Source organism: Prionailurus viverrinus, chromosome B2 (genome assembly GCF_022837055.1).
Source record: "Prionailurus viverrinus isolate Anna chromosome B2, UM_Priviv_1.0, whole genome shotgun sequence".
Lineage (NCBI taxonomy): Eukaryota > Metazoa > Chordata > Mammalia > Carnivora > Felidae > Prionailurus > Prionailurus viverrinus.
The window spans coordinates 95,063,597-95,090,975 of record NC_062565.1 but is presented as its reverse complement, the minus strand read 5'-3'; the positions used below and the strand labels follow the sequence as shown (position 1 = coordinate 95,090,975).

The 27,379-nt window shown below is 41.1% G+C and overlaps 1 protein-coding gene across 1 annotated transcript in view; it reads left to right on the top strand.

The window, feature by feature from the left end:
* BVES (blood vessel epicardial substance) overlaps nucleotides 1–21,749 on the top strand; it is a 33,712-nt gene extending 11,963 nt beyond the window's left edge. Inside the window, exons 6-8 of the mRNA XM_047859816.1 lie at nucleotides 5,111–5,278; nucleotides 6,182–6,323; nucleotides 21,280–21,749. Of these exons, the coding sequence (XP_047715772.1) occupies nucleotides 5,111–5,278; nucleotides 6,182–6,323; nucleotides 21,280–21,404 (435 nt within the window). The 3' untranslated portion in view covers nucleotides 21,405–21,749. The remainder of the gene's footprint in view (nucleotides 1–5,110; nucleotides 5,279–6,181; nucleotides 6,324–21,279) is intronic.
* The last annotated feature ends 5,630 nt before the right edge of the window (nucleotides 21,750–27,379 follow it).

The window sequence follows — 27,379 nt, the reverse complement described above, 5'->3', positions numbered from 1 at the left end:
TTGATCTTAGCCTCTAGATAAATTGCGGAATAGGGATGCTTATGAGCAAGAGGGTGAATCTATATAGGTAGGTAATGGAATAGAAGGGATGTTATCACCTGAGGGAGGAAATGTCAGTGTTTCTTGATGACCAGTATTATTTTTGAGTTTCATTTTGAGACTCCATACAATTTGGGAGATCACATGGAGATAAAAGGGAAAATTTACAGACATACAGTTTACTTTAGTTTATATACAATGGTCTCAGCCCTGCCCCACTCTCATTCTGCCTGAGTAACAGGTCTGCATAACCACACAACTTGGTACAGTTATGTGTATTTACTGCAAGGTCTCATATAAGTTCATTAAGTGGCTGAGCTTAAGATACAGAAGTAGAAAGCTAATGCTATATCGTGGCTTCCCGAATTTACACTCTCACCTTGTGTTTGTGAGGGTGAGCTGTGCACTGAGACTTAAATGTTCTTACTGTATCTTTAATCACCACCATCTACAAATGAATGCAGGGCCACTTATTTCTTCTCTCCTTCTTTCCTCTGCCCTTATTACATTTCTTCTTCCAAAGCCCACTTATCTGTGTATTTATCTGTTTCATCCATTTCTCTGTGTATAGTAGCAAGTGGTATTACACAGTGACTCAGTCTCATTATACCCTGAAGAGACTGGGATTTGGCGAGGGGGTGGAAACTGAAACCCATTTGTTTCTAGAAGCAAATGCTCCCTGAGAATCCAGGGATATGAACATGTACTATCTTTTCCACTGGACTTCAAGTTATATTTTAATTAAGTTAACAAAAAAAGGAATTCTAATCCCTAGCCAAAGTTTCTTCTTGGGGACCAGGGACTAGGATTTGCTAGCTGAGAAATGTTCCTGATAATTGCTGTGAAGTTTCCAAAATATGACCAAAACCGAGGTACTGTAGCTGGTAAAGGATATTATTCAACCTTTCCAACACCAGTCATCTCTTGTCTGCATGGAATGTGGTATGGCATTTTCTGATTGGTCAATGGAAAGAAATTACTGTAGCATCATGGAAACTGTGCCCTGTACAATTGGAGCAGACTCCATCATAAGAAGCCCTCGGGAGAGATTGTGTTTTGATTGTTTACGAAATGTTCCCTTTGGCAGATACTCAAGAGTAAATATAGCTGCTGCACGTCTGTGTAGGAATATATAGTGCTTCTTTGTGAAGCAAGTTCCCAGAGGAACTTTGCTGCAACCTCTCACTACCTGTGCCCATAGCAGAGGACATTTGAGAGTGTCAGTGGTCAACTTCTCCATCTACATAGTTTTTTCCTGCTAATCTCATTTTTCTTTAAATCTGAACCATTAAAAGTATCCTGACAAAACTTCCCTCAAATTTGTATTTCTTAAAATGCATCGTTGGTAGGGATACTACCAAAGTACCTTTCACTAAGGTGAAAGGGGAAAAGAAAGGCAAGTGGACCCAATGTCTGTCTCTTGAGATTGCACAGAAAAATGTTATTTGGGTACACGTGTGACTCTTGTGACAGACACAGTGACAGGGATGAGAAACAGGTTCTGAACTCACAGGTACTCGACAGATGCTTACAGCCATTATGTACTTACACACCAAAGTTGCTGCTTAGAACTATTGATAGAATCTTGGGTATCTTTCTTGTAAGAGGTAGAGGTCGTCTTTGGTGTTTAGTTTCTTTCTCTTTGTGCAGTTGCTTTGTATCAAGTGAGCTTTACCATTTTCACATTTATCTTTTGTGTTCTGTGTCCCACTATTGCTTTGCTGTAGTCAGTTGCACGTCCTGTGCTGGGAAGCCTGAAAATCAAAGCTTTATTGACTTGAAGGGAAGGAGGATGTCTTGGAGATCCAAGCCTTTGTGAAATAAAGGAACACTATATTTTTACCTGTATTTAAATCAAATCTTACCTTATTGTATTAAGTAAATCTTTTGGTTAAGCTGTGAAGCAATTTACTCTACGAGCTTTGACTCTACTGTATTTTGGTACTCATGAGAACTCTGAGCATTGGCTGAACAGACCAGTCCTAGGACATTTTCATGTTCCTGATGTGTGAAATGTGATACAATACATGAAGAATATAACACATTCTTCCCTGAGAATATTCATCCATCATATTGTCTGACTGCGGTTTCCAATTGTGGCACATTCGGTATTTCCCTCAGACACCCTTGTTCTTGTGTAATGTGAGGGTGTACAGTGTAAAGTGAGGGACAGGCCTAGTGCCTTGAAATAATCAGGACAAAACCAACTGAAAACACTTAGTCCAGTTCTCTCCCTGAAAGCAGTCCCTTTGTATCTTCCATTGCCCTGTTTGCTTTTATTTCTTCACAAGAACTGAAGCATGGCACTGCTGAGGTGCCCTAATGACTTAAGAAGCAAATTTATTTTACGGAAGCTTTAAAAAATCTTATATTGCTTTATAGAAATTCCTCATTAAAATATGTTTTACTTGGCCCTTGTGGCAGGAAATCATTAAACACAAATGTCTATTTGGCAGAAATGAAGCATCAGCCATCATGTAAAATGACCTCAGTCAATATACTAACTACCCACATCCAATTAAATGCCTTTGCTTACAGATCTGTAAGTCACTCATACATTCTCTAAGTATAGCTTATTATTTGAATAGTGTTATTAAGTCTAAATTTAATAACAATGTAAACAGGTTCACAGTATTTTTCAACCATCAGCAAGAAATGTATTTGCTAAGCAAATGATAGTATCAGAAGTGTCATTGCCTCAGTGGGAATTTGAGGTTATCGGAATGGTTGAGAAGTTAAATGTATTAAACATCACCTGGGTACAATTCCTTTGTCTTCTCTTGGATGACTTCCAACTCCTCTTTTAACTTCTTCCCCCACTGCACATGAATTATATTTTCCAAAGTCCGGATGACCTCTTTGCCAAACAAAGGCACCTCCAACTCCTAACCCTTTCTCCAGTGCTCAGTTGCAGGGCTGTGCTACAGTGAGGACCATTGTCCACCCTTCTCTAATTACTCCTGTGGAATATTATTTAGTTGCCCTCCATTTATTTACCCATCTCTTAGTGTTTCTGGGAACTCCTCAGTACTGCCTTGACCTTATCCTTCTCTTCTTATAACTCTTTTTTTTTGTCACATATCTTTACATATCATTAGCTTCCTCCACTAGAGTGTAGGCTTCATGACATTGTGTTCAACGGTTGTTTGTATGAGGAACTCTTGATGGGCTCTGAGCCGACCCTGTGGTCACTTAACAAAATTACTTTCAATGTGATTGTGTTCATAAATATTTGACACATTGGGTAGGGTTTGGTCTGGTGGGAAAATCATGTCAGGGCTGGAAGTCAGAAGTACTCACTTCATCACTAGGTAACGTGCTCGTGAATAAGTTTTTTGGGTCTTCTCATCTGGCATCTGAAAAATGAAGAAGAATGTTACTTGCTTATCTGAAAGACAATTTTGAGGATCCACTTATAGATGTAAAAGCACCTAAATGTTTAAAAGTACAATGCATGTATAAAGTGAGTGGTATTATGTGTGACTGTCATTCCCTGGAGATTCTCTACCACTTTCCCCGGTTGTGTATTTGTCAAAACACTTAGTGTCACCTGAGGGTATCGTATTTCTTTATTTATTTCCCAGGGCAAAGATCTTGTCTTTCTTGTTCACGTCGTAATGTCAGTGCCTTTAACAGTGTCTAGCATAAAGTAAGTACGTAATGCACATTGAAAGAAAGAGTAGAATTTAGTGTCTCACGGAGTCATAGAGTTGGTAATGCATTTCTTCAATCCAAATGTATTGGGTTTTTGGAGATTCCTACTTTTAATATGATAAATAAATGCAAATTTTTTTCTAGGAATATTGACCCATTTTTTAAAGTAGCTAAACCCTCCAATTTGCTAAAGGTCAAATTTCAGCTATTAGTATTAGTTGAGAAGCTGGGTTTTCCATTTTCTATCTTAGTAGACATAAATACCACCTCATCACCAAAATATGCTTAATTTTATGACAAACCAAGGGGAAATTGGAAATATTTGCTCTGATGCTCAGGTATGATTTCATGTCAATTCAAAAACCCTTTATTAATTGACCTGGACAGGCATTGGGTTTAATGTTGAGGATATAAAAATAGTTGTTGCCTTCAACACTATTTGTATTCATTTGTTAATTTCTTCATATAATAAATGTATACTGAGCACCACTCTGTGTTGGACGCTGGGCATTCAGACATGAAGATGCATAGTCCCTGCCCTCAGAGTGCCTGGTGGAGACAGATGTGTCCACAGATGAGTGTGGGTTCGGTGATATGAGTGCCCCATGAAGCTCAGAGGAGGAGTACTAACTGATGGAAGGGGACTGCCATGGGGGGATGGGCTTCCTGACACTGAGTTGTGAGGGCTTAACCCCTCACTCTGGAGAAAGGATTTATTTAAAGAAACTTGAGCTGTATGTAGTGCAGTTACAGTGTTTCCCTCTTTGCTGTGGAACAATGCTCAAGAACAAGGTATGGTTTCCCAATACCCTGGAGCTAGCCCTGAAAGGTCACACTCGAGAATTACCTCTGACAGAAGGACCCAGAGAAGAACCCTCAGTAGCCATATTCCGCAGTAACAACCTGGACCCTAAAACCAATTCACAAGACTCTGTTTTCTCATTCACTAGTATTTGTTTGCAGAGTTGGCTAGGCGGGATATCTTTCATCTGTAACTTGCCTCATGAATCTTAGCTCAGTTCTCTTGCTTGAAGCCGTATTCTTAAACCTCTGTTGTAATCATCAGTATGGAAAGAAATATTTAACCATAAATTATATATCTAGTTGTAACATTAGTCTAGTATGCTCTGTGGCAGTGCTTTTGACACCAGACCTCACAGAACAGCACAACAATGAAACTTGGAGAATTTGCTTTTCGTCTGCAGAATTCTTGGTTTTTTAACGATTTTAAACGTGATTTTATAGTAATTATAGAAGCTTGTGTGTATAGATCTTATTTTAATTTAACTAATATGATAAATCATTCCTTTAATAATATCCACTAAATTATTCTACTCTTCCTTTCCCCAAAATTATTATAGTCGTAATTCATATACACAGATGTACTTTTTTCTTTCTGTGTTTGTTTCTTGGGCAGGTCACCATCATTGCAGATGATAACTGCAGATTTTTATGCTGGTCAAGAGAAAGATTAACTTACTTTCTGGAATCAGAACCATTTCTATATGAAATATTTAGGTATCTTATAGGAAAAGACATTACCAATAAGCTCTACTCATTGAATGATCCTACCTTAAATGATAAAGTAAGTGGTTTTCTAAGGTGTACCTCACTTTGTGCAGCATATATTTTTTCTGAATTTTCATTAATTAATTATGAGTGAAGTGGGGATGCTTGTAATTTAGAGACCCTTCAGGGGAATCATTTTTCAAGAGCGTGGAAATATTTTGTAATTATTATATTTGCCATTACCTGGTGAGGTGTCTCTAAATGTCAGGGACCTCCATTCTTGGTGATGTGGTGCTGATCTCTCATAAAGGGTCAATCAGTCTCAGGAAGATGGTAAGCGAGTTGGAGGGAGGTATGTGGGGTAGAGTGAGCCAGGGAAGGCAGGGCAGCAGGAAGGTTGCAGACTGAGAAATACTCACAAACTTGGGTGAACAGGAAGTTCGCCTTTTAACCCTGGTGTCTTCCGGTCTTATATATCCTCCTGGGCAACCCCCTTTCCAGAAGGCTTAGAAGTGACAAGAGAGGGATGAGAGGGGACGTGTGGCAATCCAGTTAGGAATTTCAGAGCTGAGTGGATCTTCAACAATTTGCAATTTGATCTTCATTTCCCCACAGTTGCTTAGAAGGAAATTAAAATGATGACAGAAGAGACATTGCAGAATGTTGTTTCTGTGATAAGTAGTGTTCTCCAGGAACTATGCATATGGGTGTGTGCTCTCTTAAAGTCATCTTGTCTAGGCCCTTTATCAAATTAGGTTGGTGCTTATTGTTTTCCAGTTTAATAAATAAGCTATTGAGTATGTTAAATTTTTGTAATGTATGTATAGTAATAGCTTATGATAAAGGTCATAGCTAACATTTTTTGGCCACTTACTATATACCAGGTAGTTTTTATTTCAAGGAAAAATAAATGCTGTTTACAGGGAATGTATGACCTAAGTCCCATAGATCTCTGAAACCTTAAAACTTTGTTTTGTAGAAGGCCAAAAAGTTGGAACACCAGCTCAGCCTGTGCACACAGATCTCCATGCTAGAAATGAGGAACAGTATAGCCAGCTCCAGTGACAGTGAAGATGGCTTACACCAGTTTCTTCGGGGCACCTCCAGCATGTCCTCTCTCCGTAAGTTACCTCAAACTGATAATACTCCAGGACTCTGCTGGATGTCATTGGAAATAGACAAATGACAACTTTGGTCAGAAAAATAACTTTGCAAGTAACTATTTGGCAATCTATCAATAAAAACAATAATTTTGTCTTGCTTTTCCTTTTGCATATCACACATCAGCTAAAATCCAACTTTAGAACTCTTAGTCCTGTTTTCAGAAATTGTTCACTTGTTTTGCCATGCACCCTTCTTAAATACGGGTTCACTGGAATGATGTGAAAGAGTCCATATGGTTTGCTGGATATTCGGCTATTTTGTTTTCATGATTTTCATGTAAGTGAACGCCTAGACCCAGCAATGTGTTAAAGATGATAGGAAGTAGCTGTTGGATGTTTTGCTGCTGACTGGTTATCAGTGTGAGCACCAAGAGTTAACAGGTGATCGGGTTATGGAATATTCCTGAGGATGAAGGAGACCATTCATGACCCCTGTGAGTTACCTCATTCACATACCCACCCACCTTGGCAAGTTTTCCAAGACTGGAAACATTAAAAATGTTTTAAAACATTTTAAGTAAGTAACATTTTAAGACACAGGTGTTGAAGATTAATAAGTAAAATGAGAGAAACTATTTTAAGAATTAAGTGCTTAAAATTAATGCTTAAAATTATTGTAAGGATTATCCCAAAACTGATAGTATAAGAACTTTGAACAAATTCATTTGTACTTTTTGTTTAAGTTTATTTTTTAATTTTTTATTTATTTTTGAGAGAATGCAAGCAGGGGAGGGGCAGAGTGAAGGGGACAAAGGATCCGAAGCGGGCTCTGCACTGAAGGCAGCGAGCCTGATGTGGGGCTTGAACTCACAAACCATGAGATCATGACCTGAGCTGAAGTCCGAGGCTCAACTGACTGAGCCACCCAGACGCCCCGAAGTTTACTTTTATTTTGAGAGAGAGTGCACGCATGAGTAGGGGAGGGGCAGAGAGCGAGGGAGAGAGAATCCCAAGCATGCCCTGGGCACTTAGTGCAGAACCCTATGCTGGGCTAGAACTCACAAACTATGAGATCATGACCTAAGCCAAAACCAAGAGCTGGACGCTTAACCGACTGAGCCACCCAGGTGCCTCGTGAACAAATTCATTTCAAGTAGCAACAGGTCAGACAGATTCTCCCACTGCATAAACTAAAGAAGTATTAATATTTCCAGTTGTGTGTTAATCCAAACTAACTTTTAAGGAGATACAGGTACACATCCAACAATCCCTAAATGTTTATGTAAACGATCTTGTAACTTTGGATGCTTTAGATAAATTGGGTTAAGGATTTGAAGTATTGCATGGTCAGAAGAGGCTGGAATTGACAAAGCCATGTAGGCATAAGCTTCCAAAGCAAAGTCTAGGCACAGAAATGTGTTGTGAACCAAAAGGAGATTTCAGGAGTAATACAAGTGGAAAACGGGAGATGGTTTTATTTTATTCTAGTAACTTTTGCAAGTACTGACTGAGGCTGACCAAATTCTGCAATCTGCCAGCATATCAAATGCATTATCTGGCTTGTTGAAACAGTTAGGCGGTCAGTAAGCATTTTCAAATGGACCCGTCTTAATTACATGTATAGTGATTACTATAGTATGAAATGTCAGCAGAAAGGGAATTAAATAATAATAATTAATAAATTTTTGTTTTTCTGTAGTATTTTATTGTATAATCTAAATCTTTGGGGAGTAAAATAACATTTTATAAAATGTTTATCTAGAGTATGTTGTTTAAATAGAATTAAAACATGTGTTTGAGATTAACATTTGTATTGTTTGTGCCACCAGAAATCTACGTTCCAGGTGGATTGATCACTCATGTTGTACGTACAGACCTGGGTTCAAATCTCACTGTAGTAATTATTAGTTTTGGAACTTGGTGTCTCCAAGTCACATAACCTTCCCAACCTGACATGAGCTATCATATCTCATCACAGGCTTGGTTCTGGCCACAGCTCCTGGTCTGTTTCCTTCCCTCTTCCTTCTAGTGAATCATGAGTTTAATCCAAACAGCCATTCCCTGGGGCGCCTGGGTGGCTCAGTCGGTTAGGTGTCCGACTTCAGCTCAGGTCATGATCTTATACTCCGTGAGTTCAAGCCCCACATCGGGTTCTGTGCTGACAGCTCGGAGCCTGGATCCTGCTTCGGATTCTGTGACTCCTTCTCTCTCTGCCCCTCCGCCTCTCACTCTGTCTCTCTTTCAAAAATAAATAAACATCAAAAATCAAAATCAAAAAAAAAAAAAAAACAACAACCATTCCCTGCATGGATCATTGGTACTTCTGTGTTTGAACAGAAGTGTGTTCTCCTTGATTGCAGGATTGCATTTTACTTCTCAGGCCCCTTGTCTAGTTATTTTTCACTGTATTAGAAATAATGTACAACCTGGGGCACCTGGGTGGCTCAGTTGGTTAAGCATCTAACTCTTGATTTTGGCTCAGGTCATGATCTCGTGGTTCCTGGGATTGAGCCCTGTGCCAGCTCTGTGCTGACAGCATGGAGCCTGCTTGAGAGTCTCTCTCTCTCCCTTGCTCTCACCCTCCTGCTTGTGAGCACATACACACACTCTCTCTCTCTCAAAATAAATAAGCATTAGAAAAAGAAATATGTACAACCTGCCTAAGTTGCTTATTTATTTTAGCCTCATATTTATTATGCAGAATCTTTCATATTGATACAAATGTATGTAGCTACATGTGTGAGCACATTTTTGAACATGAGTGTATGTGAATTGCACAACAAAGCCACGCTCATACCTAATTTCCTTTGACCAACCCTTGTTCTGAGTTTCCTGGCTTTACTTCCCGCAGTTTCACAAAACACATTAGTACTCGACCACATCATTGATACTATGAATTATTTAATTCATCCTAGCATGTAATTTATCAAAAACTAGTTTCTGCTTCTTAGGTTTTAGCTCAGAATTCCTGAAGTGTGAGTTTTTTGTTTTTTGGGTTTTTGTTGTTGTTTTGTTTTGTTTTGGCCTTCTTTTTGCCAGACCATCACTATGCCATCTACTCTTCCAGATTACAGATTACATTTTATGTAAAACAAAGAACACAGTACCAATCTCATAAGACTATTAGGCTGAAATAACAAAATTTTCCACTTTTTGAGCATGTGGTAGATCTTCATGAACGTGAGGCCCCTAAAACAAATGACTATGCTCTTATCATTCCGGGTTTCTGCCATGCACAAGGGGCGTTTATGGCAGCTTCTCAGCAGTCCTGGCTGCTTCGTGAATGCTGAGGGGAGAAGGGAGCAAATGTTTGTGGACAAGAGTAGCTATTATTTTTTCAGGTACTCTCTGTACATACTCACATGTAGTCTTCACTGTAATCCTGCATAGAGACGTATCCTAGCTTTTGCTAGAAGATGCAGCACTAACAATTTCCAAAATCTCTGGCTATGATGAAGGGACTGCTTTCTCCCTCAGGTGCACACAGGGTGCTGCTCCAAACCCGTGTCCTCCTCACTCTGGGACGCCACAGAGCAACTGCTGTTTGGGTCATTGCCACTCAGGGCAGAGGGTTTGTTTTGTCTTGTTTTGATTGTCCTGTAGAACATTGATTCTGAAATGTAAATGTGAATGTGAATCACTTGGAGATTTTATTAGGGGTTCTGTTGCAGCAGACTGGGGTGGGGCCTGGCATCCCCATGTTTAACAGGAGCCCCAGCGATGCTGATGTGGCTGGTCTCCGAACTACTCACTACTTCAAGTAGTGAGGAGTAGGACTCCCTCCCCACAGCCTGTAATTTTGCTGATTACCTTCCTGTGGTGGTGATTAAGATGTTTCTTGTATTTCCCATCTACTGGTAGGTGGATCTGCAGGCCGGCATAGATTCCTGTGAAGGCACGAAACAAAATTGCAGCTGATCCCATTTCTTACGCTGCGCTCTATTTTTACACATGTCACATGATGCTAAGTCCAGAGCAAGATCTCGACTCTGCCACACAGATTCTGCCTTCCACTTCAAATGATCCTTTAAAGACAAGAAAGTGAAGTAATGAGATAGTCTGAGAAAAAATGCTTCCTACCTGTTCATTCAGTAGCCCGTAATCCAATTAACTTAACTTGTTTTCACTTTCCTGTTGCTTCATTTACTTGTCTCATGATTGGGGAAAAGAAGGACAGGAAAAAACAAGACGTCCAGGACATGTGGGAAGGATTTCATGCCCTCATGTGAATAGAAGCTCTCTTCTCTCTGCTCATGGATCAAGTGCTCCTCAGCGTGCCTCGCCATCTTCTCTTTTATGAGGCTTAGCTCCCTACGTGGTGTAGAAAACACATACACACAGATCGATTGTACTGGGCAGGTCCATCGCTGATGAGCCACGCTGAGCACAGGCATCGTCATGGCAACAGGAGAGCATATTATGCTTCCTTAAAAGTTGTAGAACTTTGTTTTTGTTAATTGGGGTTAAATAACCTATTGTTTGGTTTGTGTGTTTGTTTTTTAAATTCTGAGGCAGTATAGACAATGCAGTCTGTTGGAACTTGTCTTTGAAAGGTTTTGTTAGTTTAAACCGTGTATTTTTTTCAGAAGTTATAATTTTAATAATGTAATATAATTTTATAAATTTAGGAGTTTTAAAGATACTACAACATATTTAGAGAGATATTTCTTACTGAGAACAAGTCTTTTCAGATTGTTTTGTTGTTATCAATAGCAACATGGTGTTCTGGACAATCTACTAATTTCATAAGACCTGCTTGCACAAATTTGCTTTAAGTTAGCTTGCATCTGGTTAATGTTCTTATCTGCAAAGACTAGCAACATATCTGACATGATGAGTTTCTTTCAGCTATCTTACCCATTCATTTACCCGGAAAGTTACAAAAAACTGATACAGAATTCTTAGTTTCAAGGCTGGTCTCATGAAATAACCTGTTCAACTCAATTTGTGTTCCATTCCCCTTGTGAACAGCTCTGCACATATAAACAACAAGCTTTCCATGAATTTTATGGAGAGGTAGAGAGGAGATATGATCAGGCAGCAGGAATACCCAGGGAACAGTTTGCAGATCCACCGAGAGGGCTAGAGAAAAGCAGTGCCCCCACTTTGTACATAAGTAAAGAGCAGCTTAGGAAAGTTAAGTAACCGGCTCAAGGTCACTGGGCTAGCCCCAAAACAAAGACCTGTTGAATTTTTTGTAAGTTCTTGTTTTGCCTTTTACCGTACAAATATCCATATCCATTTGGGAGAGATAATCTGTTTAGGGGTACTCACCCACTGCTGTGGCAGCCGCCACGTCCTGACCATGTTCATACATGCTCTCATCTCATCTTCACAACCGCCCAATCAGGTTGGTGTGGTGTTTTCCCCTCTTAGGGTTGAGAAATTGGACACTTCTCTCTGGCTTCTTGGTCCCCCAGCCAGTAGGGACCATGCTCTGTGACTCCTGAACTCCTGTCATCACCAATCCATTCGCTGCCCTCTATCCTCACACAGTGTTTTCGCATCTGTAAAATGACAGCCAAGTGATTTTATACCATTGCACATTTTTCAGCTTTTAGTAAAAAATTAAAAATTAACAAGTTAATATACACACACAGATAACAAATAGTAAATTTTTTTTTAAATTTTTTTAACGTTTATTTATTTATTTATTTATTTTAATTTATTTTTTTTGGGACAGAGAGAGACAGAGCATGAACGGGGGAGGGGCAGAGAGAGAGGGAGACACAGAATCGGAAACAGGCTCCAGGCTCTGAGCCATCAGCCCAGAGCCTGACGCGGGGCTCGAACTCACGGACCGTGAGATCGTGACCCGGCTGAAGTCGGACGCTTAACCAACTGCGCCACTCAGGCGCCCCTAACGTTTATTTATTTTTGAGACAGAGAGGCACAGAGCATGAATGGGGGAGGGTCAGAGAGAGAGGGAGACACAGAATCTGAAACAGGCTCCAGGCTCTGGGTTGTCAGCACAGAGCCCGACGCGGGGCTCGAATTCACGGACTGCGAGATCATGACCTGAGCCGAAGCCGGGCACCCAACCGACTGAGCCACCCAGACGCCCCAACAAATAGTAAAATTAAAAAAAAAATGTTGCAAAGAAAAGAACTGCTTCCCTTCAACCTATTTGCTCCCTAGGAGCAATCACATTGGAACAGTATTTGTCCAAAATGCTAAATAATGCCCTATTATTTATTGATTTATCCACTTAAACTTTATCTACTAATCTAACTTAGCTTATTTTTTTTAATGTTTTTTAACTTTTTAAAAAAATTTTTTGAGAGACAGAGAGAAACAGAGCACAAGCAGAGGAGGGGCAGAGAGAGACGGAGACACAGAATCCGAAGCGGGCTCCAGGCTCTGAGCTGTCAGCATAGAGCCCGACAGGGAGCTCTGACTCACAAACTGCGAGATCATGACCTGAGTCCAAGTCGGGCACTCAACCGACTGAGCCACCCAGGCACCCCTAACTGAGCTCACTTTTAACTTCCCTTTGCCCATCTGCCCAATATGGTTATATCACTAGTTTTTATTCTTTTATTATATATACCTTTGTAACAGTAAATGATACACTTAAACCTCCATTTTGTTTTCTCTCTGGAGCATTTTTAGAGGTGAGGACATTAGCATCTCTACCCTTTCTTATTCTTTCCCCTTCTACCTTTACATTGTTGTGAGTCTCTTCCTTAACTTCTCAACACTAAACATTTCTAAAACTTCCTTAACTTCTAAATATAACAAATATATTCTGTTATCTATTTTTTTAAATATTTTTGTCATAAAATATATATGACATCAAATTTACCATCTTAACCATTCTAAGGTCTTCCTTGCTTTCTCTGTGATTTCTTTTGCAAGGTTTAAGCAAATAAACAGTGTTGACTTTATTATGCTTTATTTAGAACCAAATAGTGGGCTATGACTACATTTCTTTCTTTTTGGTTTCAATCTCATGATTCCTGTTCAAAGGAGACTGTTTCTAATAACAAGTTCAAATGGATTCTCCTTTCCCACACAGCATATAAATCGATCACAGTTTACTTCATACTTTGACCTTCCTTTTTTTTTCCCCCCCGAAGATTTTGTATTGCCTTGCTTAGGGGCCATTTTATTCACCATATCCCTAGTATCTTCTAGCTTCTTGCTCATTCTGTCTTTGAGTTAAAATCCAATTTACTTCTTAAAGTCTGAGTAGGTGTTTCACATTTGAACCATGCCTTTTCATGCTGCTTTCTGTCTTTATAGATATTTCTAGTTGCCTTTCTTTTTCCTCATTCTTGTATTTTTTTTTTCTTATATCTCTACTCTCTCAGTACATCAATTCTGTGTACCTTTTTCTCAGACACCTTCCTCACAGAACCTCCCAATCTCATTTTGGACTGGTTGTTCCCTGGGTCTATGCATAGGTGCCATCCTGGAACTGCCTTTCCTGTTCTGAGTTTATCCACTATCACCATGATGTTACAGCTTTCTCTTTGTGAGCAAGAAGGGGCTACAGGACTTCCACTGTTCCCTGGCTGCTCACAACATGCAGCTCAAGGCCCTGACCACCCATGTGAGTAGTTAGAAATTGATCTGGGAATGATCACTTGGGCCAGAAAAAACTTCATGGAAACCTCCTTTGATCTATCTGCCATAATTTGTACACTTCTTTGCTTGAGTTTTCAGTGCTGGTGTTGAGTTTCTGTAAGGGAAATTAGGTATGAAAGCCATACTAACCTTCATCATTATTGTTCAGAAAGTTTCAATCCAAACACAATCCTTCAATTTAAAAAAATACTACGATATACTTAAGCAAGACAAGAAACAGGATGATAATTCTCTCTAGCAAAGAAACCATTAAATCCTTCCCTATCCCCATTCATCAAAAATTGTATAATCTAATTAAAATTCTAAACCCTTTGTAAGGTTTTTAATTACTTGCTAAAGCAGTTGGCCAGATGGTTAAACATAATAAAAATAAGAACACTTTGAAAGGAACGAGGAAAATGTCATGAAAGTTAACAGAAGAAAGGGAAAAAAAGTCGTATAACATTATATTAGATAGTTTACAAAAGTGTTCTCTCTTTTTAAAAACTCTTTCTTAAGCAGAGAGAAAAGTCACTTGACAAATTTCATATCATGATATTCTGTTTATTTGAAAAGCAAACTTGAGATTGCTTATTCATTCTCTGAAACAGGTGTGACCTTCACTCTGAATTTAAGAACAACAAATATGTCTGTTTACTTTGACTTGCTAAGAGGTTCCCTCAGGTCCTCATGTAATTAGAAGCACACCGAAGTAGAATAAGCTTAATAAGGACAGAATTCTGTCAAAAGGAATTTCTCTTACCTAATTTTTCACTTCTCTGGATACCGGAATTTGACTGATTGTTATGTAAGATCTCCCTGGTCCTGATGTAAAAAGGCTTCCTGTGTTACTTTGGGAATGTTTTACAGGAAAGGGTCTGGTGGGGCAGGCTAAGCCCCATGACGTGCTTATACTTGCAGGATACACAGTGGACCTCAGTGCAAACTCCTGTCCTCCTCAACTAGGATCTGGCCCTGACTGCTATCTGAACAGGTCTGCTGAGGAAAGACTGCCTCCCAGATCCAAATCTTCCACAAGTGTTGTCACCCGCCGTGATCTGGCATGAGTGCAAGGGGCCACTGTTTGGTTCAGGGCTCTTCTAAACCTCCATCTTCTACATTTGCTCAAAGCCCCTATTTTTGAGTTTGAGTTTTTCTTTCTTCTTCTCAGGATTGCTGCCTGATGTTGCCGTTCTCTCTCTCAGCTGAACACATTGAAAGTGGTGCACAGCTCAGAGGAAGTTCTGCTCCACTGACTGTGCCTTCTCGGTGCACTGGGATCTACGGAAGGGGTGTAGAAGTCTTTTTGACATAAGATTTTTTTGCCACTGGGTGCAATAGGAAACATCCCCAAGCAACAGCAACTCTTGACATAACTGTTTAACAATTTCACACCAGATAAATCTGGATTGCAACTCAGTCTGAGACTATTTGTTTTACATAGTTTTATAATAAATTGTGTTAACTGGCACCCAGAGCCAAGTAGAAGATGATTATAGCTAATAGCAGAAAATAATGCTAATTATCTCTTCTTAATTATAAAAAAATCCAAAGGATGTAGTTAACCACTTCTGTCTCCCAGCTGTAAAAGTGGTTTTAATGGAAGAAGGATAAAAATCAGTTTTCTGGAAAATTTATGGATATGGAATGATTTGCCTGTCTAGAATTTGAAATAAATTGAAAAGTAAAGCATTGTACAGAGGTCACGTACCTCATAGTAATGTCCTTGAGGGGCAAAAGTAATTTGAAAAAGCACTTAAGTGAAGATAAGCTCCATTTCTTCCTCTCTCCTCTCCCCACATTCTTACCTCTAGGTAAGGTTGGGCCTTCTGGGCAAATTTCTGATGATACATCAGTGCATAAAGTTAATGAAAAACCAAGCAAACTTGTAGAAAGAATTTATTAATGTTCAACTTGTGATATGCTAAGATAGTTCCCTTGAAGCAGAATACCACCCCCCCCCCTCGTTTTTGTTTTTGTTTTTTTTAAATAGTTTTTAGGGGTTTTGTTGTTGTTCACACTCCAGATTGGATTTGAACTTATTAGTGGACAAAGAAATTCTTTCTAGCAGCATAGTAATGGTGACTGAGTCTTTCCACTGAACAGCAGGTCTCCTGCCAAGGTCAGAGAGCATCAGGTCTAGGGCAGGTGAGCTCCTTGCTCCCTAAAGCCTGCCTTTCTCCTGGCCGTGACAGTGACACATCTGCAGTTAGACCGGGTGAACATCACCCTTGGCCCTCAGTGGTACAAGAGGCTCAGGCTAACTGGGGTTGGGACAAAGCATGGGCACTCTCTCTGCGACCCTGATTCCTATTGAGGGTTCAGGCGTCCGGCTGGCACTTGGTAGCCTGCAGCAGCTACAAGGCAGGCTGAATTCCTGTTGCCTTCCCAGGCACCTGCCGGTGATGGGAGAGCTCCAGGGCACCGTGGTCGGTACTAGGACCAGAGGGGCTTGTGGGCGCCAACCCAGCCACCAAGCCTGAAATGAGAGTCTATCAAGTATCCTGTGAAAAGAATGTGAGCAGGGCTGTTAGGGCCACCTGGTTTATCCTGTCAGAATCTGATTGTGCCGAGGGGTTCACTTGCTGGTGAGGAAGGTGTTCATCCACAGCAGCCTCCCCACTCTTCTTTCTCGGGCTGTCCGGGTTGTCCTCACTTTCCCTTTTGAGTATAAAGTAGAAAAATAGCATGGATGTGGTGAGCATGAATTGCTCTGAAAAGCGCACTGAGTTCCTGAGAAATAAAATAATATCGAGTCAGAGATCCCAACCGATCCATTTTTATTTCCCTAACATTTAACCCAGCCTCTAGTGCCTTGTCATCATTCAGGGGCTCTTCTTGCTGATTGTATGAAAACTCTGTGGCAGGTGATGATACCACCAAGCCTATTGATGTTTACCTGAGGGGATGGTGCTCTTGCCCATGCTGTGAGCACTGTCGAATCAAGCTATATACACTGTTGCCCATGCTATAAGCACGTGCTATAACCTGGGCTATAAGCACTGTTGTTGAGTCAATTATATGAAAATGATTTGCCTCAGGGATCCTGACACAGAATATAGTCATTCATAGTGTGGTTTTACTGTAGCAAGAGACCAGTCTGCGCTTGAGGAATGCTGGTGGTTCCCCACTGGTGTAGTGGAAAATTGACCCATCAATCATTAAAGGTGATGGCCGTGTATCTTTCCCTCATCCTCAGGATCAGCCTTCTGAAGGCCCCATGTGGAGTTTCACGTCCTAAGTAATTATTCTCCTGTACTAAGTAATCATCAAGGACCTGGCTATGTGTGGGGTACTTCTGCAGGAGGGAAGACGTCTACAGCCCTCGACATGCTTGGTTTCCAGTAAGGGATAGAGGCACGTACTTGTGATCACAAAGAAATACAGAATGTGGAAGGGCTGTGGCTCTCTAGAGAATAGACTCTCCCCACACAAGGAATTACAGAAGACTCCAGAGGAAGGACGTGGGGTCTGACCTTGATTGTGAGGGATGGATAGGAATTTGACAGGTAGGGATGGAAGTGAAGAGGCCATTCCAGGTAGGGAGAAGAGCAAAAGGAGAACATGGAAAGGGTGGGTTGGATTTGGGGAGCAGAGAGTTTGCCAGAGCTTGGACTGGAAGGGGAAGGAGGCCCGACTTGGACACATTTCAGTGTCACCCCAGGACTGTGGGTGACTCCGGCATTACTGTCTTCTTAATGCTATGTAGTAAGCACCCCAGCTCTTCCTTGGCTGAGGCGAATGTAGTGGGGACCAAATAAAGTCTTTCACAGAGAAGTTGAAAGTTCTCAGAAGGTTTTCACCAGGTCATTTCCAGTTGTGTTGGGTCCCCTCTTTATTCTCTCTCAGTAGGAAAATGCACCGGTTGGTGATGGAGCTGAGAGGGCAGATAACATTTTGGCCCACATGTAGATAGCAGCCACAGGATGCTATAGAATGTCACCCCTGGTTTGATAGATGGGCTTAAAAACCAGATCAATTAGTCCTACTTCCCCAGTCAAAACACACGGGGTGTGTTTCTGTTATGTGTGTTATACAGTTACATTCGCATGCTCTACATTATTGATTTGGTTAATACTCTTAGATATGCCATCTTGCTGTTTGTTCTGAGAGGTTTTTTAAGTTTATTTATTTATTTTGAGAGAGAGAGAAAGAGTGACAAGAATGAGACTGTAGGAAGAAGCTGCCTTATTATGGGAGTAGTATCAATCAGAAGTCTTGGTTTCTTGTTAAAAAAATTTTTTTTGTTTTAATTAAATGGGGCACCTGGGTGGCTCAGTCGGTTGAGCATCCAACTTGGGCTCAGGTCATGATGTTGTGTTTTTGAGTTCAAGCCCCGCGTTGGGCTCTGGGCTGACGGCTCAGAGCCTGGAGCCTGCTTCAGGTACTGTCTCCCTCTCTCTCTACCCCTACCCCACTCGTGCTCTCTTTCTCTCTGTCTCTCAAAAATGAATAAGTCTTTAAAAAAAAATTTTTTTTAAAGAAGTATTGGTTTCTATCTTTTTAAAATTTTTCTTATGTTTATTATTTGGGAGAGACAGAGACATTGGGAGTGGGGGAGGGGCAGAGAAAGATGGAGAAAGAATCCCAAATAGCTCCGTGGATCAGCACAGAGCCCATCACAGTGCTCAAACTCAAGAATCATGAGATCATGATCTGAGCAGAAATCAGGAGTGAGATGCTTAACCAACTAAGCCACCCAGGCACCCCTGCTCTGAGAGTTTTGATCTGATTGTGGAAACTCAGCCTAAGCTAATGTTTTATGAGGCTTGATCATTACTTAAAGCTAGACATACGATGAAGGCCATGGCCAGTTTTTTTAAGACAATTTTACTGCCCTCGGGACAGTTTAGATTGAGAAACACAAACCCCTATTTGAGTACAAGAGCCACTTCTTTTCATTTGCCATTCCTAGAGGCAATAATGAATTTTAGCAAGTTTTCTAATTACCTTAGGCCATTCTCCTCCAAAGACCATATTAATCACTCATTTTATTGACTTACAAGTGGACAAAGTGATTATTACATCCCAGGCACTGATGTAAGAACTACACAAGTCGTTATATACAAGTTAAAATACTATATTACTATTACTATTACTTGTATGTATACTATACAAGTTAATATACTATATTAAGCCATTTAGTCCTCTTAACAACCATATGAAGTAGATTAATAGCATTATTCCTATTGTACAGATGGGGAAATTGAGGGACCGAGAAGTGAAGTAACTTGCCCAAGCTCACACTTGAAGCTCAGACATTCATTGCCATCTGAATATACATGCCATTTAAAGCTCATGTTTGGTGGTTGTGTTGTCCTCTGCATGAAAAAGGATAAAAAGAGCTTGCCTGGGAGATTCTGCCGGGCTTGCTCTATGACAGAGTTGTGTTCTGGAACATTTTAATAGAGGCTTATTTTCTACAGTGTATGTCAGCAGTTGTCTTTCAAAAGACTCCATATTTTTATTATTTTTAAAGATTTTATTTTTAAATAATCTCTACACCCAATGTGAGGCTCAAATCCACAACCGTGAGATCAAGAGTCGTACACTCTACTGACTGAGCTAGGTGCTCAGAAAACTTAGTATTTTAATTGACTGTAAATGCTTGAAAATGAAGTTTCCATGTATGTCCAACAAACACATTAGCCAAACCAAAGTCCAGCCCAGTGTAATTAATATCTTTTTTATGTTGGATGATGTGGCTGTTGGGAGTGGCATCTCCCCAGTGCATGACTGGGACTGTGCAGTTAATAATAAACATCCAGTGGCATTCTCTGTGTGCCCAGCACCTGCTGAGCACATCACATGATTATTTTGTTTCATCCCCCAACAACGCCATGAGGCAGGTCCTGGGAATATCCCCTCCTACGGATAATGGAAACTGAGGCCTAGAGAGGCTTAGTAATGGAGTGCAGGTCACACATCTAGGAAGGAGCAGAGCAGAGCTTTGAACCCAGACGTGTTTTCTGATCCTTGGGCCTTGACCACTATGCATGCTGCCTGCCCCTGTGCTGTGTGGCTCTGCTGGCCCCGCCCCTCCTCCTCAGCCCTATTGTCTGCTGCTGACTCTTGCCAGGGATTAACAGCTGATCTTGATAAATTTCTTACCGCAGTTCTTCCTGTTTTAGCAAGTTTCCATTATCCTCCCTTGCTCTATACCAGCTATTTGGAAAGTCAGGTTTCACCCATTGTTCTTCCATTATCAACCTCACAGCCCGCCAGAGTTCAGCATTGGTTAATTGACAGAATACCGTTCCATCCGTTCCATCCCGTTAGAGGACAGCAAGAGGGCCACACGAGTGTGGGTGGGGCCGATGAGACCCTGATGCAACAAATCCTGACATTGAATTTGGAAACTGTGTGGAAGGGAGTTTATGCTGTCCTGGGAGTTGTCCATTAAGCACCTTGATAAGTCTATGTACCTATTTGTAGTAACTTCTACTCTTACTCTGAAACCGTATTTTTTTCTGCATCATTCATGGTGTCTCTTATGTGGTAAATGCTCAATGAACATTTGACAAATGCATGGACAAATGAGGGACTGACTATTGTTTTTTTATATATATATTTATTTTGAGAGAGAGAGAGACAGGTCGTGAGTGGGGGAGGGGCAGACAGAGAGAGAAAGAATCTGAAACAGGCTCCAGGCTTTGAGTTGTCAGCACAGAACTGGGCGCAGGGCTCGAACTCATGGACCTCGAGATCACCACGGGAGCTGAAGTCGGATGCTTAACCGACTGAGCCACCTAGGCACTCCTGAGTTGTTTGTTACTTAGCTCCTTTGATGTAAGGGCATCCTACAAGGCTTTAGGGATGCCCCTGCCCCATCTGCTACTTGAGATTGTATTTTCTTCTATCTGCTTCCCCTGTCCCTGTCACCCTCTCCTCTCATCTACTTTCCTCCTCTCCCTCTCCCATATCAGTCCAGGAAGTGACTGGGAAGGTGGTAGCAAGAACTGTTGTTTTAGGTGGTGCCCTAGATGGTGTTAGCTTCCATAGCTTCAGGATGGAACTATTCTTTATGGAAATTAGGAGTTATATCAGCTTTTGAGGAACTCAAGTCACCATGTATGATATTAATGCAGAAACATGCATTCTGAGTCCTAATCAGACATTAGAGCAGCCCACTGGAAACTGCGTGTGTTTGAGAAGCTCATATCATCCAAGCATGTGTAGTGGAATCCATTCCACGCGTGTTCTCATGACTGAGAATCATTTCTTGACCTCGTTGTTGTATTGAAATATTGAATCCCAAATACAATCTGTAGAGAAGTTGCATTCCCGGTGCCAACTATAGATTCCCAGAAATTTTACTTTCCATTTGGAGATAATAACTGACACATCACACCAACATCAGGGCAGGCTGTCCATTAAGTGGTTTTTCTCTCTGTGTCTTTGACAGATGTGCCATCCCCACACCAGCGGGGCTCTGCCAAGATGAAACCAATAGAAGAAGGGGTGGAAGATGACGATGAGGTCTTTGAGCCCGCGTCTCCAAATACATTCAAAATCCATCAGTTGCCTTGATCAGACAGCGGGGCCAAGTTACCAAGATGGAAACTGTCTTGAAGAGATCCTAAAAAATACCAGCACTTCTTCATGACTCATTGATCACTCTGCTTGAGCACTGGTGGTCTGTGGGTAGGAAAGTAAGGAAAGGTCAAAACCTGCAAAGGTTATTTTCGCTCTCCTTTTTATTGATCAGCTTTTTAAGCAGTTGTTTTACTGAGCCTTCTGACTAAACCTAGTTCTATTTTGAGATATATATTTTCACAGTATTTTCTAGATATATTATTGTTCTGACTTAGCACTCTGTCAATGCAAATGCCTTTTCACTTACTTTCTCCAAGTTGTGGTTCATTTTCCTCACGTTTTTTTCTCCACTGTGGCAATGGGGTTGTCTATTTGATAGTTTTAACGAAAGTGTAAGTTTGAAACCGAGGTTGAGACGGCATTAGAAAGCAGGGATTCTCAGGCCTTGTTCAATTGATTTTTTAGCTGGAAATTTTTAAAGAAAGATGTGATTTGACTGGTGTTTTTTATGTGTTTAGTTTTTGTTTTTCCCCCTCCCAAGTCAGACACATCACTCCATTAGATCCCCTTACTTATTTGAGCATTGTGTAGATAGCTTCATAATGAACAAAACTCTTCAGACTTTGCACATTACCCTTATATCATGCTATTTATAATCGGGTCTGAAACCCAAAGCTGGAAAGAGAGCAGATGGAAGGATTCTGAGCTCAGTTTGACCTATGGCCAAACTCGACTTACCTGTGATTTGGGGCCATCTTGTCCCACACACCCTGGTGTGGGGAATGCTTTTCTCGGGGTAGGGAGTCAAGTGGCCAAGCAAATGTTACAGAGTGAGGTGACTGAAGGAGGAATTTTTATTCTTTGGTCGGTATTCTGAGGTTTCAGACTGTTCCTCCAGAGCAATCGATGTCTTTTTAAAATGTTTGCCAGATACCCAGTGCCAGGGTTCCAAATGTGAACACAGCTTTGGGGGCAGACAGTTCCCCATCAGCCAGGCGATGGGCACCCAACCTAGATGTTGCAGTGAGGGCTTTGATTCCAGATCTCTCTTTTCTACTAGAATCATGTTTCAGGAAACAGTGGCGTTTATGGTGGGAGATGAGAAGTTTGCTGAAATCATTGGTCAAACAGGGCAGTGTGACTGTGGCACTCAGTTGGGTGAAGCCCATTGATTGGCTATGCTATGTCATACATCATGTTGATTTTATTTTATCCACCAGAACCAACTTGAGTCAGTCCCCTGTTATATTAAATAGCTAAGAAAAATTGCAAATGAAATTATGTTCAAGTGAGCTGAGCCAAAAAACAACATCTCTTGCCAAGAGGTGATTTCTGTTAGAGAAGGTAGATAAGCTAGTCTGGGGTCACCTCATTTTCCTAAATCCATTTTTTTGAGGCTAATTGTTTTAGTAATTTCACTGGAGTTAAATTTACATGCTCGGCCACTCACTAAGAAGATTTCCACAGACTGGGAATTTGGCTCCTAACGTCTTTATCAAATGTTGATTTATTAACATCACAGTAGAAAGGCTGATTTCACTTTCCTATTAGAGTGGCCTCGTCAGTTTTCTACATTATGAATTTATTTTGGGGAACAGAAGCACAGATGAACGACTTAGCCTTGGCTTTAAGATTGTAAAGATTCATTCGGGTGAAGTCTTTTTGTGGTGCCCGAGATCACATGTGTGGATAACTATAATGTAATGGCGTTAGAACTGCTTTCCTCTAACTGTTAGAGTAAGGTCATGTAGACCATTTAGTTTATACACGCCTAAGACTCATTTACAAAATCACTCTATAGAGTAATTAGAAATTACATCCTTCCCTGAATAGAAAGTAATTTTAGATTCTGCTGAGGCCGTGTTTTTAATGTTCTTGTGGATTCACAGAACCTTGGGGTTTCCCTAGCCTGACCCATCTTCAGGTATATCTCACTTGGTCAAGCTCAGACATTGGAAAGGGTCATCTCTCATGATCAACCTGCATGTGTTTAGAGGTTTTTTCCTGTGAAGCTGGAAACAAACATTTTTAAAGGCACACTGAAAAAATTAGATGATGTGAATTCATTTGCTGTTTTTATTAAAATCCATGTGGGCGCGTGCACATACATCCGTGTTATTGAAAACAAAGATTGTAATCTCAAGCTTAGGAATCTGAAAAGGGCCACTTAGCCTGAATGGGAAACATGAAACTGTTTTTAAATACACACCTCTCAAGACAGTGAGACTTGGGGAAAAGGAGACGCAAGCCACTGAGGAGCCCTCCCACATAGACTTGATAGCAAAGAAGCAAGATAAGAAAACAGAACAGTGTTAAGTGTAAGATCTCCTATGGGTGACTTTGAATTCATTTGTACAAGTGAACAAGCGTATCTTTGTATAAGGCATAAATACATAGACAAAAAAACATGTTTGCTGCCAAAACCACCACTAAGATGCTTCCTGTGTTTTTTTGGTGTCCACTTAGCTGTGTGACCAAGGTTCAGAAAATGATCTGCAAAAATTGTTCTATATATAACCCCAAATCTACTATGTTTAATTGTAGCATCGAGTCCACTGTATGAATCAGGAGTGTAACATTTATACCAGAATATATGTGTCATTTGTAATGTTTTGAAAGCCCTCATATTTCTATTTATAAAATAATAGCAGAGATACTAGATAGAAACTCAATGATGTTTATGTATCTTAAATTAGTAATAATGGGTGCTATATAATGGTCAGTTACCAACTGTTGCTTTCTGAGATCTTTTCCACTTCTCCCTCTATCTAGTTCAATTGTCCTTTCGTCATTGGACACCTTTGTGCTTTGCTGCTAATTCGCACGCACTGGCAGATGCCACCTTCTTCATGTTTGGCTCTCCTTCCACACGTCTGAAGCTTTTCTGATTTTATAACTCGGAGCTGCTAATTCCTGCCTTCTGGGTCCTGTCATGGCCCCAAAGATGGGGCTTCTTGGATGCCAGAAAAAGTCTTCGGGGAGAGTTGTAACCTACACATTCTGCCTTGTCCCTGGTGCACCCAGGCAATGACTCCAGCCTCCAGGGAAGACTGTGATGCCGGTGCATGTGTGGTAGTGCCCAGCAAGCACTCAGCACGCAGGTCAGTCCCTGCATGCCCGCGTCCTGCCCGGTGCCTTCCTCCCAGCAGACCCCACAGTGCAGCCTCAAGGGGTCGCAGTTATTTATTTCTTTTATCCATTTCTTTGGACATTTCTAAAGCCTCTCTGCAGAAACCTCTGACCTTGCCATGCCTCAGTTTCCCCTCCCTTCCTTTTTTTCCAACCCTGGTTTCCCAATTTCTATTTCTCATGATTCCCAACCAGAGTGATTAGAAATTCTCACCTGTTCAATTCAAATTCCCGAGGACCTGAAAGGATAGAATACTGTGTAGGGAACTCAAGGTTGCAGTGTGGTCACGGCTTCAGTTTTGCTCCAGTTATGATACATACGTTTTCTCACTGACAGCCTTTCTTCGATTCTCATAGAAGCCCCAAATACCTTGTGTGTGACGATATATTGTGTCCTTTTAAAAACCTGCTTTTAAGTACTATTTACAGGTTATTCTGTTATACTTGCAACCTACTTTTAAAGTACACGAGGATTTTATTAATACTTTATACAGACACGTTTATAGGAAACTCGCTCTTTCTGTTTTTAGGTGCCATTTACATTGATGCCATTTACTTTATAATCAATTTACATTTTGTCCGAATAGAGCCTTCTGGTTTGAAATATCTTCATATATTGTCATTTGATCAAATAAATTTCTTACTTAGAAAATATGCATGTTTTTTATTTCATTCCTCTTACATGTAGTTGGTTTGCTCTGACTCCATGCCTACGGGCGAGGATTGGTTCAGTTACCTTCAGGTCGTGGGATTTGCTCTGGTTTAGGAATCTGAGCAGATGTACAAAGGGGGTGGTCTTGGGTCAGTTCCACTTAATTTCAAAGCTTTGCCATCTTGGCTCCCTTTGGCCACAAAAAGAGGTGGCATGACAGTGTTGACTAGATGCAGCAATTGAGAAGCCTTCAGAGTTTTGCTATAGGGATATACAGATTTTAACATTTTCCTCCCCTTTATTTGAACATTCTCTTCTAGTTTCATAAGGTTTAACAACAGGAGTCAGATGAAGAAGGCAGAAAATCACCCCTGGATCTATTGTGTGGTGGGCAAGAGAGACCAGTCTTCTTATTCTGTTTTTTTTTTACTGTTATTACTTTAATATTTATTTATTTTTGAGAGAGAGACAGAGCATGATTGGGGGAGGGACAGAGAGAGAGGGAGACACATATTCCGAAACAGGCTCCAGGCTCCCAGCTGTCAGCACAGAGCCCGACAAAGGGCTCGAACTCACGAACTGTGAGATCATGATCTGAGGAGAAGTTGAACGCTTAACTGACTGAACCACCCACGTGCCCCACCAGTTATCCTATTCTTGAAAGAACCTACATTGTCTTCCCTCGTCTGTCCTAGGAATTGGAATGGGAATTTGAGAGCCCATCTCTTGGCCCTTCGTAGTAGGTCCTTGGCACCCAAAAACTTGTCCTGATCAGCCCCAAGACCAGATCCAAATGGAAGGGGCATCTTATACTGCCATAAAAGGAATGAATTCTGCTGCTCAATAAGCCACGTCACCTAAACCTAAAGTCAGGTGCCGAGCCCCGAACTTCTGCTGAGCTAAGTTTGGGGCAACTTTCCCTTTCCTAAGTCTGTGATGTGGCACCTAAGAGTTTCCACCTGTGTCCACTTAGGGGTTTCCTGTGGACAAATGTGGGTATAGCGCATCATGAGGTAAACTTGACAGGCCTTGGGTATGGATTTATGGGAGCAGATGTGATGAGGGAGAGGGCTTCTTAAAGATCTATGCCTCCAGTTGCTACTGTGATTCCCTATCTAGGGACATAGCATGGCACTGGGTTTGAGAGAAGGACTAAGTATACTTTTGTCATGCTGAGTTTGAGGGGCCTCAGCAAGTAGGTAGTTGGTTAAGTCAGTCTGGAACTCAGTGGAGGGGTCTGGGCTGGAGACACAGATTTCTGAATCAAAGATAGCACGGTGAGCTTGACAGCTTCCCAATACATAAAGATTTTTCTGATAAGGTGTGTGTGTGTGTGTGTGTGTGTGTGATGAATGGGACTTTTTGATCTTCTATTTTGAAAAGATGTATTAATATTTAGAAATCTGTGTAATTCACTAAGCCAGTATTTTCTTTTTCTTCTTAATGTTTATTTATTTTTGAGAAAGAGAGCGAGAGCAAGGGGGCAGCGCAGAGAGAGAGAGAGAGGGAGACAGATAATCCAAAGCAGGCTCCATGCTGACTGCAGAGAGCCTGATGCAGGGCTCGAACTCACAAACCTTGATCTCACGACCTGAGCCAAAGTGAAGCGCTTAACCAACTCAGCCACCCAGGTGCCCTTAAACCAATATTTTCTAAGTGACCATGCAGGATGTTGCAAAATATCGTGTAGATATAAGATCCATTCCAAGTGCAGTCTCAACCACTGTAACAGCAGAAAGGGGTCGTTGGTACGGTTTCAGATTCTGTATTACAACTAACCTTTAAGAAACTGTCACTTTTTGGGGTGCTTAGGTGGCTCAGTCGGTTGAACATCTGACCTGGGCTCAGGTCGTGATGTCACAGTTCACAAGTTCGAGCCCTGCAGTGGGCTTGCTGCCATCAGCACTGAAACTGTTGGTGCAAAGCCCACTTCAGATCCTCTGTCCCTCCCCCCTCTCTGTCCCTCCCTCCCTTGTGCTCTCCTTTTCTCTCAAAAATACATAAATATTTTTTAAAAACGATCACTTCTTGAGTATCAAGAATATCCACAAGTATCTCTAAAGGATATTAAAATACTCCTCCATGAGGCCAGACTGTCTTCATGTAATGAAGCAAAATGACGCAAAAGCAGGTGTGAAAATCCAGCTCTGTGTTCCATTAAGTCAGACTTTTAAGAGATTTGCAAAAG